This window comes from Carcharhinus amblyrhynchos, chromosome 1, assembly GCF_965287045.1.
Source record: "Carcharhinus amblyrhynchos chromosome 1, sCarAmb.v2.hapA, whole genome shotgun sequence".
Lineage (NCBI taxonomy): Eukaryota > Metazoa > Chordata > Chondrichthyes > Carcharhiniformes > Carcharhinidae > Carcharhinus > Carcharhinus amblyrhynchos.
The window spans coordinates 57052009-57070967 of NC_137324.1; the positions used below are offsets into that span (position 1 = coordinate 57052009).

The window sequence follows — 18959 nt, forward strand, 5'->3', positions numbered from 1 at the left end:
TTTGTCTGCTACCTTTTTTAAACAGCGGCGTAACATTAGCCATTTTCCAATCTTCCAGCACTTCCCCAGAGTCCAGCGAATTTTGATAAATAATTACTAAGGCATCTGCTATCACCTCTGTCATTTCTTTCAGAACCCTGGGATGCATTCCATCTGGTCCCAGGGACTTGTCTACCTTCAGTCCCGTTAGTCTATCAAGCACTACCTCTCTAGTGACAGTAATTGAATTAAGGACCCCATCTCCTACCATCCTTCTATCTTTAATCTTTAAAGATTAAGGATAAAGCCTAGGTGGGATTGTTGTTGGTACAGGCTTGATGGACCAAATGGCCTCTCTCTGCACTGTAGGGATTCTATGATTCTGTTCTCAGTGATTGGTGACATAGTGGACAGTGAGGAAGGTTATCCAGGATTGCAAAGGGATCTTGATCAATTGGGCCCGTAGGCTGACAAATGGCAGATGGAGTTTACTTTAGATAAGTGCTAGCTGACGTATTTTAGTAGATCAAACCAGGGTACTCAGTTAATGGTAGCATGTTGGGGAGAGTTATAGAACAAAGAGATCTAGGGATACAGGTTCATAGCTCCATGAAAGTGGAGTCACAGGTGGACAGAGTGGTGAAGAAGACATTCTGCATACTTGGTTTCATTGGTCAGAACATTGAATACAGGAGTTGAGACATCTCGTTGAAGTTGTGCAAGAAATGATAAGGCCACACTTGGAATACTGTGTACAGTTCTGGCCATCCTATTATAGAAAGGATATTATTAAACTCGAAAGAGTACAGAAAAGATTTTCTAGGAAGCTACCGGTACTTGATGGTTTGAGTTGTAAAGAGAGGCAGGATAGACTGGGACGTTTTTCTCTGGAGCATAGGAGGGTGAACTTATGGAAGTCTATAAAATAATGAGGGGCATATATCAGCTAAAGATAGTCAATATCTTTTCCCAGATGTAGGAGTGGCTAAAACTAGAGAGCATAGGTTTAAGGTGAGAGGGAAGAGATACAAAAGTGTCCAGAGGAGTAATTTTTTTCACAAAGAATATCTGAAGCAGGCTGCTAGAGGTCATAGTAGAGCGGGTACAATTTTGTCTTTTAAAATGCGTTTAGATAGTTATATGGATAAGATGGATATAGAGGGATATGGGCAAAATGTGGGACTAGCTTAATGATTTAAAAAAAAGGAGCAACATGGACCAGTTGAACCGAAGGGCATATTTCCATGCTGTAAACCTCAATGACTCTATGACTTCATGAATGGTGTGTTTGCCTGTATAGCACAAGTAACAATACTTTTCACTGTATCTCAGTACCTACGACAATAAATCAAATCAAATCAAATTGCAGGTTCCCTCCCTACTGCTGTAACCTGTCTAAGCATGTACCCTGCCCAACTGGAAGTAAAGCTTTTCAATCAGGCTGGTTCCAAGCACGGATTCTCGCAAAGGAAATTTTGTACGCTCTCTGCTGTGAGTTAAAATCCCATAGCACTCAGAGAGACCTATTCTTCTGGATTCCCACCCAGAACTTCACCTACACAGCCCATCTGTTACAATATCAGGATCATAGTTTCATAGGTCTGAGATATGAAGGAAAACTGAAGAATATTTGGCATTTCAAGATGTGAGGACAGCGTCTGAAAGGTGATTTTATAAAAGTGGTCGGTGGTTGAGATTGTTACTGGTATAGGATATTTTAATACTGAATATGACTTAAAATTTTGCAATATAAGTTAAGGCAAACAGATACAGATTCAAATCAGTAAATTATAAAGGTTAGGATTAAAAGCAGAATATCTTTCTTTGCGTAAAGAGTGATCAGTACTTGCAGGTGAGTTCCAGAAAAAGAGGTGGAGGAAAATTCCTGTAACAATTTAAGAAACAATTATGTGCTATAATGGGGTGATATTAGGACTATTTATGATCGATGTATCCAAATGGTATAAGTAGCCTTGTCCATAATTGTTGTGTGATTGAATGAAAATTTAAAAATATAATCTATTCCAATAGGTACAGTATTAGTTTTGCTAAAATTATTTGGTAATTCTGCTGGTATTCAACTTAAATTGTGTGAAATTGGCAGAACCCAGAGAGAAATCAATAGAGACTGACTTGTGCTGGCCAGTCTCTTAGAAACTCTGATCCCCATACAAGGGAAATGAATAATGGGTCAGACCAAATGTTTAGGGACGGGGCAGAGTTGGGAATGCTGTACGTTCCTGCTCCTTTTGTTCAATTGGGACCCAGCAGTTTCCAATGAGGCGAGATAGAATAACTGAAACCCCAGAAGTAAGCCCTTCAGGGAGAAAGATCAACAACATTGAAATGACAGATAGCTAGCTGAAAGCATCCCTTATTATTCTAATATCAACATCATACACCTTAGAAACCTGGCCTAGTGACTTTAATGTTTGTACCAACTTCTGTTGTTTTCAAGCAGGCATAATGGGACAGGTTTGCACATTGCAGCTGGATGGCACAGGTTGGAAAATTACCTGGCTCATTACGACCCCCTCAGGAAAAAAATGCTCCATCAGCCTTGATTTTTGCTCTGGAAAGGGAGGTATGGGATTGAGTCAGGCCTGCTGTCCCTGGACACAGGTTGGAGGCAGGTGCAGGTTTTGCTGAGTACTGAGATATGCTGTTTAGTACCTTCCTACTATGGAATTTTGACCCAGATATTTTGTTACATATTAGCCCTCACTCTCCCCCACTAATTCCTATGGCTCCGTCTAGCCTGTATGGCAATTCATGGCAACCCAAGCCTCCTACTCACCACTCTTTGCTCTTACACCCTCCAGGCCAAACTTGTCCAGTATATTTCATGGGCAGACTTCAGCTGAGATGAAACCAAATAAAGGTTGGAATATTTTTGTGAGCCTTTAATATTTTAAAAATACCGTGAAAACTATTCAAATCCGTAAGAGCCCAACAAACACTTAATCTGCTATAAAAGCAAAGAGACTTTTATTCATATCTCCATATGAAAGACAGCTGATATTTTAATAAACTTGTACAACTGTCAGTCATACTGTGAACTTACATGTCTCCCCTCCTCCATCCCCACTATCTCTCCTGAGATAATTTTAAAGGGCTGGAGATTTAATTGACTTCACAGCTTGACAGTTCTACAGATTTTTATATGCCCTCCACTAGTGGTAATGTCAATGCTATACATTTGTGACTCTGGCACTGGTGACTAAGGTCTGTGCTACAGTGAAAATGGGGCATATTTGAATTAAGCACTGGATTTGGGTTCCCGTCATTGTGAGCCACCCCCATTTCTCATTCCTGACTGGGAAAATGGGATCTGTTAGAACTGGAGGCTGATTTTCTGAATCTGGGTCCCAAGTATCATTTTTAAAGGTCAATAGAGTAAAAATCTGGCCAATTGATTGTATCAAATTTGTGCAAAATTCATTGGATCATACACTGCAGAAGAGGCCCTTCAGCCCATTGACTCTGCACTAAAACATTAGAAACATCTGAACTCCTATTTAATCTCGTCTGCCAGCACTTGGTCTATGACCCTGAATATTATAATGTGCCAAGTGCTCATCCAGATCCTTTTTAAAGGTAATTTAAAAATTAGGTTATGCCCTTCAAATAAAGAGTAAAGGAATAATTTTAACCTGACCTACCCATCGGGAAACTGATGAGATCTGATTGAGTGCTGGTAATATTATCTTACTTGATTTTATTTTCCTTTGAAGTCAATTGACAGGGTGTAAAACTAGTATTCCACCCAATCTAAGGGGTTTTCTGTGCTGTGAGCCTGGTTTTAAATTACATCAAAATACTTATGTTATATATGTTCGAACTGTGTTGATATATTAATACATTTGTTTGTTATTATGGTAAATTTGCTATTGTTTTATTTATTTAAAAAATATCTTTCATGAAACAAATCAAGTTCTTGCAATTTTATTTAATTACATATAAGGCCTTGTACATATTGCAGTTAAATCATCAGTGCATATTGTTCCATTAAATGGGAACCAAACTGCAACTACTTTGTTCATATACTTTATCTCCATATAGTATAGGTTACCTCACGAAAATGAGAAAGCTCATTGTCCTGTTTGCAACTTTAGGCTTCACATGTTAGATGGGTGGAATTCTCCCAACGAAATTGTGGCAAGTTTGGTGGTGGGCAGGTGTGGAGAATCTGGCAGGAGCCAAAAAATTGGAAACCCACCAGCATAAAATTGCATTGTAATTCTCCCACTGGTGGGTTAATGGCAAGTCGCATTTCTTGCTGGCAAACAGCATTTGCTTTCAATTGCATCTCTTGAATGCTCATTAAAACAGCTGCTCGCTAGTATCCTGTCAGGCCTTTCAATCTTGTGTCATGACAGTGGGACGCTACATCGGTACTAATCCAGTTGCTAAGGAGAGGCAAGCAGAAGGCGGCCCCTCATCTGCACTTTTTTCTTTCCTTATCTATGAAAGGTATGCTTTGTCTGTATAGGGCGGAAGAAACAATACTTTTCACTGTCTACCAATACATCTAATAAATCAAATACTTTGCAGAGATGCAGGGGTGAGTGCAACAGCTCTCTGCCATAATGCTGCACTATTCCTGATGCACTATTCACCACTCTGCCAGGGCAGAACGGTTCCTTCCTATATCTCTGCGCCAAGCTAGTCATCATGTATGGCACCTTGCTGCTAGACCCATGAACCCTTCTTTCTCATTGAGTTGGATAAGTACTGCATTTGTGGTTGGTGTGTACAGGGGTCTCCTTGCTTCTGGTGCCACACAAGACTGTAATGCAGGACTCATGCTACCACTGCAAAAAAGGTCTGAAGTTTAACTGAGGATAGATGCGACTTGAGTCTAGGGAGAAAAAAAGCTGGCCTAACAAAAGCTCCAGATTCAGTGCGTTGAGATCCAAGGGGACACAAATATGTCACAAACAATGGTCTTGGGGATGGGCTGTTAAATTAAGGAACAGACTTCTTCATGCTGCCTACCTTTTTCCTCTGTGTTGCTGACATCCTGCACAGTGTGATAAAGACAGGTGGGCTGGAGAGAGTGATATGAGTATGCCGGATTGCTGTTTAAATATGGCGCTTCAAATCTGTCAGCCTCGGGTGCCAGCCAGCCAGGAGAGTTGGAAGGGGACTTGCTTGTGCATAATTTATGAGCTTCCAAGCACAAAATGTGGCAGGAGATCCCTCTATTCTGGTTGGTGGAACAGGCGCTGTGGAGCTGTCTGCACCGCACTTAGTCACAAAGTAGGAGAATTCTGCCTGTAGTTTTTTCACTTAATCCACAAATATTAAACAAACAAGTATTTTGGAAATGCTAAAATATTTTTATTTTTCACTTCTACAGAGAACAAAGAAAGTGGACTTTTCACATAACTCCATGGCAGACCCAAAATTTGTGTTCCATGACCACAGTCTCTTGGAAGCTGTTAAAACTGGTGACCCTGAAGTCCATGAGTTTTTTCGTCTGCTTTCACTTTGCCATACAGTGATGCCTGAGGAAAAGCAGAAAGGTAAAAAAAAGTTGTCAATCTTGAGTAAGAGGAGGTTCGCTAATGAGAATGAATAATGAAGTTGAATTTTTACTTTTTTTTAAAGATTAAATATTTGCCATTCTCTTGCCAATACTGGAATTACACTAATTTCGCTTTTCATACCCAAGTGAGAAAAAAAACCATGCTGAGGTATGTTTAAGCTACAAACTATTAAATACAGAAAAACAGTTGTATAGGGCTGCATTTAGTCTTACCATTAGCCAACAGGTTTTGGAAGTTGTCAGGATCTGACACAGACCTGTAATGGTGAACTGAATGCAATTCCATGGCATAAATACAGTTAACACGTGCTTGTTGCTGGATCATATGGTGGGGGCAGCTGTGGGGACAAGAAACCCACATCATCTGATGGTCATTCAGGAGCTTATGCCATATTTAAAGAGCAGCCAATCCTGTATTAGAGTTGGAAATTAGCTTGCAGGCTTTTAAGAGTGCTCTCCATCTTGAGTCTCCAGCTTCTGATTTTCTATTGCTTCAGCAGAAAAGGATGTTCCAAAGTCTAGGGAGAAAATTCCTCTACCATCGTACAAGATCAATTGGTGGCAACGCTGGTTTCCATTGAGATTGAAATGCCACAGTCCAATGAGCACATCCCCTCCAGTGCTTGAGAGTGAAGAAAGACGGGGAGGATGAGTCCCATGCTAAATTACTTTCACTTTCCTTGCAACCAGCATTCTAAATGTCTTCCCCTTTGGGCTTTGGATCTGATGTAGAGATGCCAACATTGGACTGGATGGGCACAGTAAGAAGTCTCACAACACCAAGTTAAAGTCTAATAGGTTTATTTGATATCACAAGCTTTTGGAGTGTTGCTGCTTCATCAAGTGAGTCCCGATGAAGGTGTTCACCTGATGAAGGAATGGCACTCTGAAAGCTCATGATACCAAATAAACCTGTTGGACTTTAACCTGGTGTTGTGAGACTTCTTACTGGAATCAGATCTGTGATGCCACTTGAAGGGATGATCCCTCGACACCTCAATTGTGCATTGTCCCTTTAAATTTTAGACTCATTGGGCATAATTGTAGGACCCCTTCATAGCAGGTCCTACAATTAACAAGACCACTGACTTTGACGGGACCATAAAATTCTGTCTATGTACGTCACCAATAAATTAATTTCCTGTAACAAAATAGTACTGAAAGTCATCAGGAGGTTCCAAGCCCCTACTCCTGCCAATCGGAGGTTGTGCCCATTATATCTCTGTAGTGTGATAAACAAACATAATGCACAGAAATGCATTATGTCGTACCAACTGTCTGGAAAGACAGGTGTGTTTGCCTTTACAATTTACTCCTCAATTCAATTGGGTTGATAAGCAATGAATTTAAGAGACTTAAAAAGACTGGATGTAGCTGTTACTAGGGGGCATTACTATAAGGTTCATGGTGGGAGCCATAGGAGGGATGTCCAAGGTAGATTCTTTACTCAGAGAGTTGTTGGGGTGTGGAATGCACTGCCTGCTGTGTTAGTGGAGTTGGACACTTTAGGAACTTTCAAGCAGTTATTGGATAGGCACATGGGGCACACCAGAATGATGGGGAGTGGGATAGCTTGATCTTGGGTTTGGACATAGCTTGGCACAACATTGAGGGCCTAAGGGCCTGTACTGTGTCGTACTGTTCTGTATGTCTATGTATTAAGCTTAGAATAATTAAATGTACATTTAAAAGGCAGTACTTCTGACAAAACCAATCCAGAGTCCAAAAAAGTTTGGAAAATGATCACCAATAGATCTTCTATTTCTTGTGCCGCTGCAAAGCGGTCATCCAGTCTGCCTTTGGTGTCTCCGAGGGAAAGTAGACAACATTGGGAGCAACAAATGCAATAGTCCTGATTAAAGAAGATGAAATGAAGCGCTGCTTCACCTGAAATGAGTTTTTGAAACCTGAGATATTAAACATGGAGGACGTAAAGAAACAGGTGTTGGACCTTCTGTGATTGCATGGGGTGTTGGGTGTGATGGAGGAGTGGACCACAGTGTTCCAGAGGGAACAGTCCATGCAGAATACTGACAAGTGGGTTGAGGGGAAGAGGTATTTGGGTGGTGGCATCATGCTTGAAGTTGACAGAATGGGCAGAGGATGATCCTTTGAATGCAGGTCTGGTGGGTGAAAAGTGAGATGACAAGTGGCGCCCTATCTTGTTTCCAGGAGGGTGGGGAGACGATGAGAGCAGTGGCATAGGAGATGGTTTACCACCACCACCACCAATCGCCTCCCCCTGCTGCCCGTATCCTTTGATCCCCTTGGCCTTAAGTGCTATATCTGACTGCTTCTTGAAAACATGCAACATTTTGGCCTCAACTAATTTCTGTGGTAGCAAATTCCACAGGCTGACCATTTTCTGAATGATGAAAATTCTCCTTATCTCTGCCCTAAATGGTTTACCCTGTATCCTCAAACTGGGAAATCTGGTGGAACAAACCCACCACAGGGAACAGCCTTCTTGCATCTACCCTGTCTAGTCCTGTTAGAATTTTATTGGTTATTAGAAATGCGCATCATTTTTCTGAACTCCAGCATATACAATCTTAACAGACTCAATTTATCCTCATACATCAGTCCTGCCATCCCAGGCATGACCTGTTCTGCAGTCTGTGCAATATTAAAACTGGGTGGTTTGATTATTAGTGATCAAATGAAGGCTTGAATTTTTTTTACTTTGAAGAAGGCACAAGGTATTTATACATAGAGACAATGGTAGCGGCAGCTACCTCATGAGGGGTAAAAATTAAATGGGGAACCTCTTTCTGTAATATGAAGTGTAAGTTGCTACAAAAAGAAAATAGTATTTAGTCAATGATATCTTTACAATAAAAATTTTACAATGTGAAAGCTTTCAATGGAAATTATAATAACAGAACAGAATAACAGAATAAGTAAGTTTTTGCCCAAGGGCAGCCCCCCCTCCCCCGCCCGACCCCTTGAGGACCCCGATTGCCCCCATTTCACTTCAGCGGGTTGGGCTGCCAGTCCCCTGAAAGTGGGAAGCTGGTGTGAACCTCACGAGAGTGAAATACTCTGGCGGGATGGGAGATACAGTAAGAAGTCTCTCAACATCATACGAATACCATGAGTAAACCACAGGTGGGCTTTTATGGCCTCACTCATTCTGAAACCGTAAAATCCTGCCCGAGGTCAACAGATCTGCCCGTCGCCCACTTTGATTCCTGCAGCAGGCGAAGTGGTAAATTCCAGTCCCTGAGTCTGCCAACATCCCAGAAAAGTATAATGTATATCAGGTTGTAAACAATTATCCATTTACTTCTAAAATGAAAAAAATTGAGATTAATTAGCATTTCTATCCAGATATGTGAATAATGTGTTTCCCAGTACCATGGGGAAGAGAGCATAGGAAGGCTTTCTTGAGATCAGGTGAGAGCCTTGCCTACAAACCCATAATTATTACAGACAAACAACAATCACCTGAAAGCAAACGGAGCAATAGTCGGTTCTGCACTTGAAGCAGACAAAATGCTGACTGTTGTTACCATGCAGAACATGAGAGGGAGCTTGTGCTCAGATTGAAAGGACCAGGTTTCTGAGAATTTAAAGGAGGCTGCAAGATTCATTTAGCTTGGTGTTAGAGGAGAGGAGTCAGGAGGGCGACGCTTGGAGTGAAAGCCAGTTCTGGTGTTGGAAGATACTCAATTGGGAAAGTGAAAAGGAAGAAAGCCGGTAGGAACTGAGTATAATTTTAGCCTAGCTCCTGGAAGCTGAATAAGTAATAATTTAATGTGTAACTGTAATGGGAAAATTTTTGCTGCGCTAAAAATTAAATGGGGAATCTCTTTCTGTAATATGAAGTGTAAGTTGCTACAAAAAGAAAATAGTATTTAGTCAATGGTATCTTTACAATAAAAATTTTACAATGTGAAAGCCTTCAATGGAAATTATAATAACAGAACAGAATAACAGAATAAGTAAGTTTTTGCCCAAGGGCAGACCCCCTCCCCCGCCCGACCCCTTGAGGACCCCGATTGCCCCCATTTCACTTCAGCGGGTTGGGCTGCCAGTCCCCTGGAAGTGGGAAGCTGGTGTGAACCTCACGAGAGTGAAATACTCTGGCGGGGTGAGAGATACAGTAAGAAGTCTCACAACACCAGGTTAAAGTCCAACAGGTTTATTTGATAGCAAATGCTGCTGCTCCTTTGTTAAGTGAGTGGGAGTTCTGTTCATAAACAGGGTACATAAAGGCACAAACTCAATTTACAGAATAATGATTGGAATGCGAGCCTTTACAGCTAATCAAGCCTTAATGGTTGCAACAATGTGAGTGGAGAGAGCGTTAAGTCCAGGTTGAAGAGACGTGTATGGCCTCCAGACAGGACAGTTAGTGAGATTTTGCAAGTCCAGGAGTGGGAGATGCCAGCGGGCCCAGAAAATTCATTCCTGGCCCTGCAAATAGTATTTAAATAGTATGTAAAATATTATTTAAATGCAAGCACTGCCTCCCAGCCAATTTGTGGTGCCGGGCAGACACCGCTGGAAATCCGTGCCTGGGAGACACAAGCGTGGTGCGAACGCTTGCAGTGATCCCACAAATCGGCCGATGCATGATTCTCCCAGTCCGCTGTGCTACAAAATTACACAGCGGAATGGGAAAATCACATCCAACACGTCTCATGATAGTGAATGTATAATCAGCAGTGAACAGTCCCACTCTTGATCATCATAACCTTAATATGCTTCGTCAGTAACAGTATCAAATAAATACAAGTTTATTTTAAAGAAAAATCAGATTCCTTGGCCACGACTTTGCATGCCCATTGGGAAATGGGCTATCAGTCTAGAGGGGCATGGAAATGGTGGCAAAAGACATCAGGAGGGACCACCTTTACCTTCCCCCACCTCAACATGCCACATTCATGATGAAAAAGCCGATCGATGGCGCCAGTGCTTCTTGTTGCCTGCTGAAGCTGTCAACTGCATGGACAATGGGGGATTCCTGGGGCAAGAAGATGGGTTCTTGGTTTTTAGATACACTGTGGCACTGCAGACAGCCTTCTAATTGGACAGCACCTTGTGGAGACAGGTGGTTTACCTTAATTGGATGATAGGCCTGCCCGTGGCCTCTTAATTAACCACTTCCAGGTAGATTGCTGACATGGTCCAGTTGCCCTGCCCTCTTGCATGGACCTGCGACCTGCATTGGATTCTGATGTTTTAACCTATCTTGTGGTGACAAGCTCAATATCAGACAAATGTTGTTGTCTGACATCTGTCATTACAGAACAGCAGGAAGGCTGCACAGGGTTGATGCAATTATAGATTAATATTTTAATGAAATACTCGTGTTTCATTACATATAAAATCAGCTGTAACTTTGTTAGAAGTAAATTACATTGACACTGGTCTTTATTCAATTACTTGAGCCATGAATAATCAATTTTAACGTATTGGTATTGAAAATAACTTTAATTTTCTCAGAGGTATCTCACTTTACAGCACTTTTTTTTGTAAAGGTCTCCTAGTGTATCAGGCTCAATCTCCAGATGAAGGTGCACTTGTCACTGCAGCAAGGAACTTTGGCTTTGTATTCAGATCCCGTACTCCTGAGACAATAACTGTAGTTGAAATGGGTGAAACTAAAACTTATGAATTGCTTTCCATTCTGGACTTTGATAATGTGAGGAAAAGAATGTCTGTAATAGGTGAGCTTATTCTTCCTAAAATTAATATAAATGATTTTTACTCTCAGAGTGATTGTGACCAATAAGCAATGTTCATTTGCTTACATCTTTGGTTTATTTTGTTGCATAGTACGACATCCTGACAAGAAACTGTATTTGTACTGCAAGGGTGCTGACACCATTGTGTTTGAGAGACTTAATTCTTCATCTCAGCATTTAAAGGATATAACTACTTCACATCTCGATGTAAGTAAATATATAGATATTGTTAAAATCAATTGTAACTGCAGTTTTTAACTGGATAGATTATTTTGATTGGTCAGTTTAAGGGATACGTCTGTTAGTGGCTTTATGACTGGCTCATGAGAGGCACGTGGAGGAATGGTGAGCTTGACACATGTGTGGCAGTGAATGGTAGGTGGCAACAATGGTTCAGTTGGGATTTAATGGAGATCAGAAGGTAAGGGGAATCCAAAAACAAAGTTACTCTGTAGGGATTTTATCTGTGTGAGATGAGATGAAATTGATGGAAGGGTTGGGAATGGCAAAAGCGGGTTGTGGATGCATAGAAGGATGAAAGGAATGGGATGGAGATGGCATGAGAGGAATAGCATGGAGAAGGATAGAATGGCATGGGATGGTTTCTTTGTGAGAAGAAGGGATCGCATGGGAGGGGTGAATGAGATGGAATTGGTTAAGTGTGACAAAATGATGTGGGCAATTATTTGATGCAACTTATACAAATGCTAAAAATATGGAATCATTACATTTCAATTGAGTCAGATGAATTAAATGAATATATCAGCATTGATTCTTAGAGACAAAACAGATGATAATAGTCTATGTCCTCCAGAGCTTCAACACAGTCTGACTCCATTGGATATGTCACCGCACAAGCTTAAATTCAAGAAAGAGCCATTATAATGCTGCTATGAAATTCAAATCCTCAAGAAACAGCTGAGCTTTTTCTCAGACAGGAATGTAGGCAACCAGAGTTCAAAGTACTGGCTGGGGAAAGTGCTGCCGTGATCACACCCAATCTTAACCAAGGCCATTTAAGGTTGTTGAGTTCATTGTGAGCTTATTAGCAAAAATACTATGATTTTCACAGTGGCAGATGAATTGCATGCACTGCTTGGGGCAGACAAGATAAAGAAAGGTAGTTACAAAGTGGGGAACCCACCGAACTGCCTTAGCTCCATAAAAGGATTTATGCAACGGAGGGTGCCCATCATAGACACATAGATGCTCTTGGTGTTGCACATGGAACATTGCAATTAAATGATCTAGCGATTTAGGGGGTCATCATTCTCTTGGCATCAAAGGAGCAGAAGAGAATGGCTTCACTGTCTTAAGAAAGGCAACTGCTAACAGTGATACACGACTCTTATATTTTGGGCCCAATGGCATGAACGAGCAACATCCTCCACAGGAAGATCAGGGCCTCTGGTATCTGGGGAAGAGGAGAGCAAGGAGGGACAGGAAAGACACAGGAGGCCATATCCTCACTATAGGATAAACTGGTGAAATCACAGCAACCTGCAGATGACTGAGAACCAGTGCCACAATGGATTGCAACACTCCAGGCATTTAATTACAGGTATCTGTGACCTTGTTGCCAAAAACATAACGAAGGCGATTATCCCCCAAAAACTCTAAGTGGCCAACAGGCAGGAAAATTTTCTCGCCCGGTTGTTTTTTGGGATGGATTAAGTGGGATGAATTTCCAGCACTCTGCTTCACAGAGACCACTGGAGGATTCATGCTGATAAAGGGGAGGGTGGGGGACCTAAGCCCGCCCGAGAGGCTAGCACCAGTGGAATCCCTACCCTTCCCATACCAGGCAGCCCCGATCACCACCAACCCATGGCCAGCCTGTCCCTCCTACACCTCGATTGCCCTCCCAACCCCACTGATCCCTAATGCAGAGTATCAAGTAGGTCCCTACCCCCAGCATTGATCAGCCCCGCCTGCATGTAGGCTCCACCAGCTAAGACCACACACCCAGTGGGCAGTACCAGAGTGCCAGGCTGGCAGTGCCAAGGTGCCAGGCTGGCAGTGCCAAGTGGCCCTGCCCAAAGGGCACCCCTCAGCCCCTGACTACCTGGGGAGGGGGCCCATTGATGGGGACCAGCTTTAATCCCCGCTGGTGGGAATCTCTCCTGACGGCTGAGGGGAGCATTAGTGAGCCTGGACAATGCTATTCCAAGTTCACTGATGTTTAAAGTTCACTTATTAGTGTCACAAGTAGGTTTATACAAACACTGCAATGAAGTTACTGTGAAAATACCCTCATCGCCACACTCCAATGCTTGTTTAGGTACACTGAGGTAGAATTTAGAATTGCCAATGCATTTAACCAGCATGTCTCTTGGACTTGTGGGAGGAAACCGGAGGACCCAGAGGAAACCCATGTAGACACAGGGAGAACATGTAGACTCCACACAGACAGTGACCCAATCAAAGAATTGAACCTGGGTCCCTGGTGCTGTGAGGCAGTCGTGCTAACCACTATGCCACCATGCCACCCACATGGAAGATATGGAAATAAGAATTTCCATATTGTAATCAGCCTCATGATGATTTCCAGCTTGAGACTGATTTATGTTGAAAAAAGGGCCTGGGAAAGTCATGATCGGCTGGACACCAGTCGTGACTCCCACTACAGGCCCCCTACTTTCATTTCCTGGCCTACTGCATACTCAAAGTGCAGCGGGATGGGAAAATCATGCCCAACACTTTGCACCACTGGCCATGCTTTTCCAGTAGCTGTCAAAATCACTATAGCTTTACACTTCTTTACTTCTGACTCCTTCCATGGATCAGCTGCAGACCTCTATGGCATCTTGCAAATGATAGCACACCACTGCTTCTCATTTTATGGATGCACAATTCGCCAGAACTGGACAATATACACAGTTGACAACAAATGTGCCCTTACCAGCATTGAAGATATAGGTTCTCCGCCATCATTGGATTGTCCAGGTGCAGGGCATCATCATCTGTACCCACGTGCTATCATTACATCTAAAGACCACCCAGAGAGATGCAACAGCAGGAACCTTCCACTCTCTCAGCCTTCAGCTGGTCAGCAACCAGAATATGAGCTTCTCCTATGTGTGTGCTGGCTTTGCCAGCTGTTGCTATTACTCTTTCATCTTCTGATAAACCAGGCTACTGGGAACTCTTCACTGTATTAATAACCCCCAGCAATTGTTGTTCAGCATTGGATTCAGTCCCAGCAGTGCCCATCACTGCCAAATGAAATAATTTAAAACAAGTAATCTTGAATTATTTCTGTGTGAAGTAATCAGTCATTCTGAGATATCGTCTAATTTTACTTTCAGGAGTTTGCGGGTGATGGCTTACGCACATTAGTCCTGGCATATAAAAAATTAAATAAAAATTACTTTGCAAACTGGCAAAAACGGTACCAGGAAGCAAGTACTGCATTAGAAAATCGGGATGAACAACTGTCTGAATTATATGAAGAAATTGAAATGGACTTAAAGGTCAGTTACTTATTAATATCACCTGTATCAATGTGTTTACCAGAGAATTAAAACTGCATAAATCTTTATTACATAAAAACCTATGGAATATTATTTTACAACTGGAAAGTTATAACTTTATCACTGAAAACTACATCATTTCAGGATTGGTAGTTTTGATAACTTTGGTGAAATTTACTTTGAGGAATATGGAAAAATAGTAAGATGGAAACAATGCTGTTATAACTTGTTTCATATTTATTTTAATTATGCTTAATACAAAGGACAATTACAATCATTATTTAGAGCTCAGATAAAGTTCAGCTAATATTGTCTGATTAGTTGTTTGTGTGTTATTGAACAAACTTTAGCAATTTTAATGTTCAGCCTATCAGTTTATCTCCCTGGTGGGAAATTTTCTTCTGTGTGTGCACAACAAAAACACTGTTATTAAAGAATAGTTTCAGGAATTGGTTTAGCATTATGTTGAGATAAAATCATCCATGTTATTTAATATGTTGTGTTTGTAATTGAGGTCATGGGATTGCTCCAGCTTTGCCATAGGAAAATGTCAAGCCAGCTGGTCCATCTTGTTGGTTGCATACTGATTTTATGTATTGTGGATCACATCCAGCAATTCCTTATTCCCAAGGTGTCATTTGTCTTCTAAGAAGGTTCAAAATAAGATCAAAATTCAAAGGCTAATTAGGCAAGAAAAATCAAAATTCCCATCCAAGATGATCTTATTTGTACTAGAAGACTATGCCCAGCTGACAGGTTCAAAGGCGAGAGAGATACTCATACCAGTTACAATGGTATGAATTTCCACAGAATCGTTCGCTGGTGCCTGCCATGGCAGGTCGGAAACTTATTGAAGACTGGCATGACAATTACTTGCATCCTGCTCCTGGGATGTAGATGAGGGCCTAACTGGAATATTTCCCCCATGTCCAATTCTCTATAACATCAGCATATTGATGCAAACATGATGGTGCAAAACGTGTCTGGAACAACATGAGGTGCAGACGGAGGGATTCATCTCAACAATGCCTAGGGCTGCCTCTGGAGTCTGGAATGGAAACTACCAGCAAATCCCGAGTCCTGAAATGTCACAGTAGTGGGTGGGGAAGCATCTGCAGGTGGATCTTGAATATTCAGTGTCATTGAGAAGGTCCATCTTCCAACCTCAGAATGTTCCTGGAGATCCATCTTCTTTTCTGGGCATCAATCTTCCATTCTGAAGATGCTCCCAGAGATTCATTTTCATTTTGAGGAGCTCCATTTTCTATATTTAATAATGGATCAGTCATGTTGGGCACCTTATCAATATGGTGCCTGGATACAATGATTGGCAATGTGCGATCAGGCCTGCCCCAGCATGGAATATGGTGTAAAACTCCTGGGTGCATAATTAATGAGGTTGGGGCTGGATGATATGGTGTGACTTCCTGCTGACCTTCACGAGGGAAACATTTTATATTCCCTCTGCAATGGATCTTAGCCTCAGATGGGAGAACCCTACCCTATAATTGAGGACAAAGTTATTAATTGCATTGTCAAATGCTGGTTAATTAATTTGATTTGATAGGTTTTATAATTGTCACGTGTATTACTATACAGCAAAAGGTATTGTTTCTTGCGCACTATATAGACAAAGCATACCATACATGGAGAAGGAGGGTAGAGAGGATGTAATATTAGCCATAGTGGCACAGTGTCACATTGGTTAGCACCAGGGACCCGGGATCAATTCCCAGCTTGGGTAACTGTCTGTGCCATGGCAGCTTATGGAACTTGAATTCAGATTGTAAAAAATCTGGAATTAAGAATCTACTGATGATCATGAAACCATTGTCGATCATCAGAAAAACCCATCTGGTTCACTAATATCCTTTAAGGAAAGAAATCTGCCATCCTTATCTGGTCTGGTCTACTTGAGACTCCAAACCACAGGAACGTGGTTGACTCTCAACTGCCCCCAGGCAACAAGGGATGGGTAATAAATGTTGGCCAGCCAGCGACGTCCATGTCCCACGAATGAATAAAAAAAATCTGATGGCAGCAGGCAAGAAGCTGCTTTTGGTACGTTTGGTACGTGATCTGAGACTTTGTATCTTTTTCCTGATGGAAGAAAATGGAAGCGAGTATGCCTGGGGTGTGTGGAGTCCGTAATAATGCTGGTTGCTTTTCCCAGGCAGCAGGAAGCATAGACAGTATCAATGAATGGGAGGTTGGATTGAGTGACGGACTGGGCTTCATTCACGATCTTTTATAGTTTCTTGCTGTCTTGGGCAGAGCAAGAGCCATACCAAGTTGTGATGCAACCAGAAAGAATGCTTTCTATGGTGCATCTGTAAAAGTTGGAGAGAGTCATAGTGGACATGCCAAATTTCCTTTGTCTTCTAAGAAAGCAGAGGCATTGATGGGCTTTCTTAACTATAGTGTTCGCATGGGGGGACCAGGACAAGTTGTTCATGATCTCGACCACCTAAAAACTTGAAGCTCTCAACCATTTCTACTTCATCCCCATTGATGTAGATAGGGGCATGTTCTCCACAGTGCTTCCTGAAGTCTATGACTATCTCTTTTGTTTTGTTAACATTGAGGAAGAGATTATTGTTGTCTGAAAGCCCCTGACTTGAAAATTTTTCTGTCTGGTGAAGAACCACTATGACTATGTTATTGTGTAGAGATATTGCTTGATCATGGCCGGAATAACCTCTGGGGAATCTGTCTCCCAAATTCTTGGCTAGATTATGAAAATTAGTTGATCATTGCAAATTTGGAACGCCTCGAAATGAAATGTTGCAAGATAGATTAGTATGTTGCTTAAATGACCTAACTACCCAAAACAAAGAGTTAGCAGAGCCCAATTTGGATTCTTAAAAAAGCCGTAGAAATAACCTTATCACTGGACATTTTAGAAAAACGGGCTCAAGAACTACATGGGATGTCAGACAGCAATGTCTTCCAGCTAGGGGAGGCGGTTTGTGTAATCTGTCCTCATTGGAGAATGCTTATGTGCATCAAGTTTTAAAGGGCCCCTCACAATATCAGACTTCTAATATCACTACCAGTCATGGAAAGACAGTGATGACCCAAAGTGTTAGAGGACATGCTTTGGAAAGGTGCAGATGCCAGACAATGGTTTATTGTAAACATTGTCAAATGGCACAGCCAAGGCAAAGTTTTAGAAACAGGTGAAATGTGTTCTGTCTGGTAAAGAGCGAAAGCCAGTATCTGATGGTACCATGCAAGTATCCCCACTTCCAGAAACAGGGACATTATAGTTGAATTGCATCATCACAACAAACATTGCCCGTATAATGGTAGAGTTACTGATGAATGGGTATCCTTGAAAATGAAGGTGGATATAGGCTGTGGTCTCTGTTATTGGCGAACAGACACACAAGTGCCTCCAATCTGATATCTAACTCCTAAGTTTGGCCAGACTAGCCACCTATACTTTACAAATAAAATGCACCACAACAATCCCATTGACTAATAGGCAGCAATCAGCTCATGCCTTACTCATTGTTGTATGAAGACAAGAACCAAGCCTTATGGGGGAAGATTGGCTCCAGCAGATCTGATTGAACTGTTTGGAGATCTTCAGGTTATGCGTGAGAGGACTGTACAAAGTTATTAGTAGATACCCTGGAGGCCTAAGAAAAATAAAAGGGGCTAAAGTCAAGACCTATATCAATCCCAATGCTATACCTAGGCATTTCGGAGCAAGACCAGTTCCATACTCTCTGCTGAAGAAGGTGAAAACCAAACTAGGATGCCTTGAAAGTTTAGACATAATAACACCTGTGCAATTTGCAGAATGGGCTGCATCCATAGTCCCTGTTCTTAAGCCTGACAAATTAGTTCTTCTTTGTGAGGCCTATAAGTTTACAACCAATCGGGATTCCAAACTCGATAAGTACCCCTTGCCCCGAATCAAAGTCCTGTACGCTAAGCTAATAGTTAACCAGACATTTTCCAATTTGGACATGAACCACACCTAGCTTCAGCCTGTATTTGACAAGTCCTCCCAGAAATATGTGATGATCAACATGCACAGGGGACTTTGAGTATACTCACTTGCCCTTTGGGATCTTGTCAGTGTGTACCATTTTCTAACGAGTCGTGGACAACATCCTTCAAGGGCTATCCAAAGTAGCAGTGTATTTTGATGAAGTCCCATTCACTGGGCATTGGAACAGGAACACCTGACAAACGTAGAAGAGGTCTTGCAGAGATATTCAAGAGAGTGCATTTGAAGAGGAAGAAATGCAT

At 41.8% G+C, this 18959-nt stretch overlaps 1 protein-coding gene across 1 annotated transcript in view; it reads left to right on the forward strand.

The window, feature by feature from the left end:
* Positions 1-18959, forward strand: part of atp8b5b (ATPase phospholipid transporting 8B5b) — a 166542-nt gene that overhangs the window by 87365 nt on the left and 60218 nt on the right. Inside the window, exons 13-16 of the mRNA XM_080211768.1 lie at positions 5342-5507; positions 11017-11205; positions 11315-11430; positions 14532-14696. Coding sequence (XP_080067894.1) covers positions 5342-5507; positions 11017-11205; positions 11315-11430; positions 14532-14696 — 636 coding nt within the window. The remainder of the gene's footprint in view (positions 1-5341; positions 5508-11016; positions 11206-11314; positions 11431-14531; positions 14697-18959) is intronic.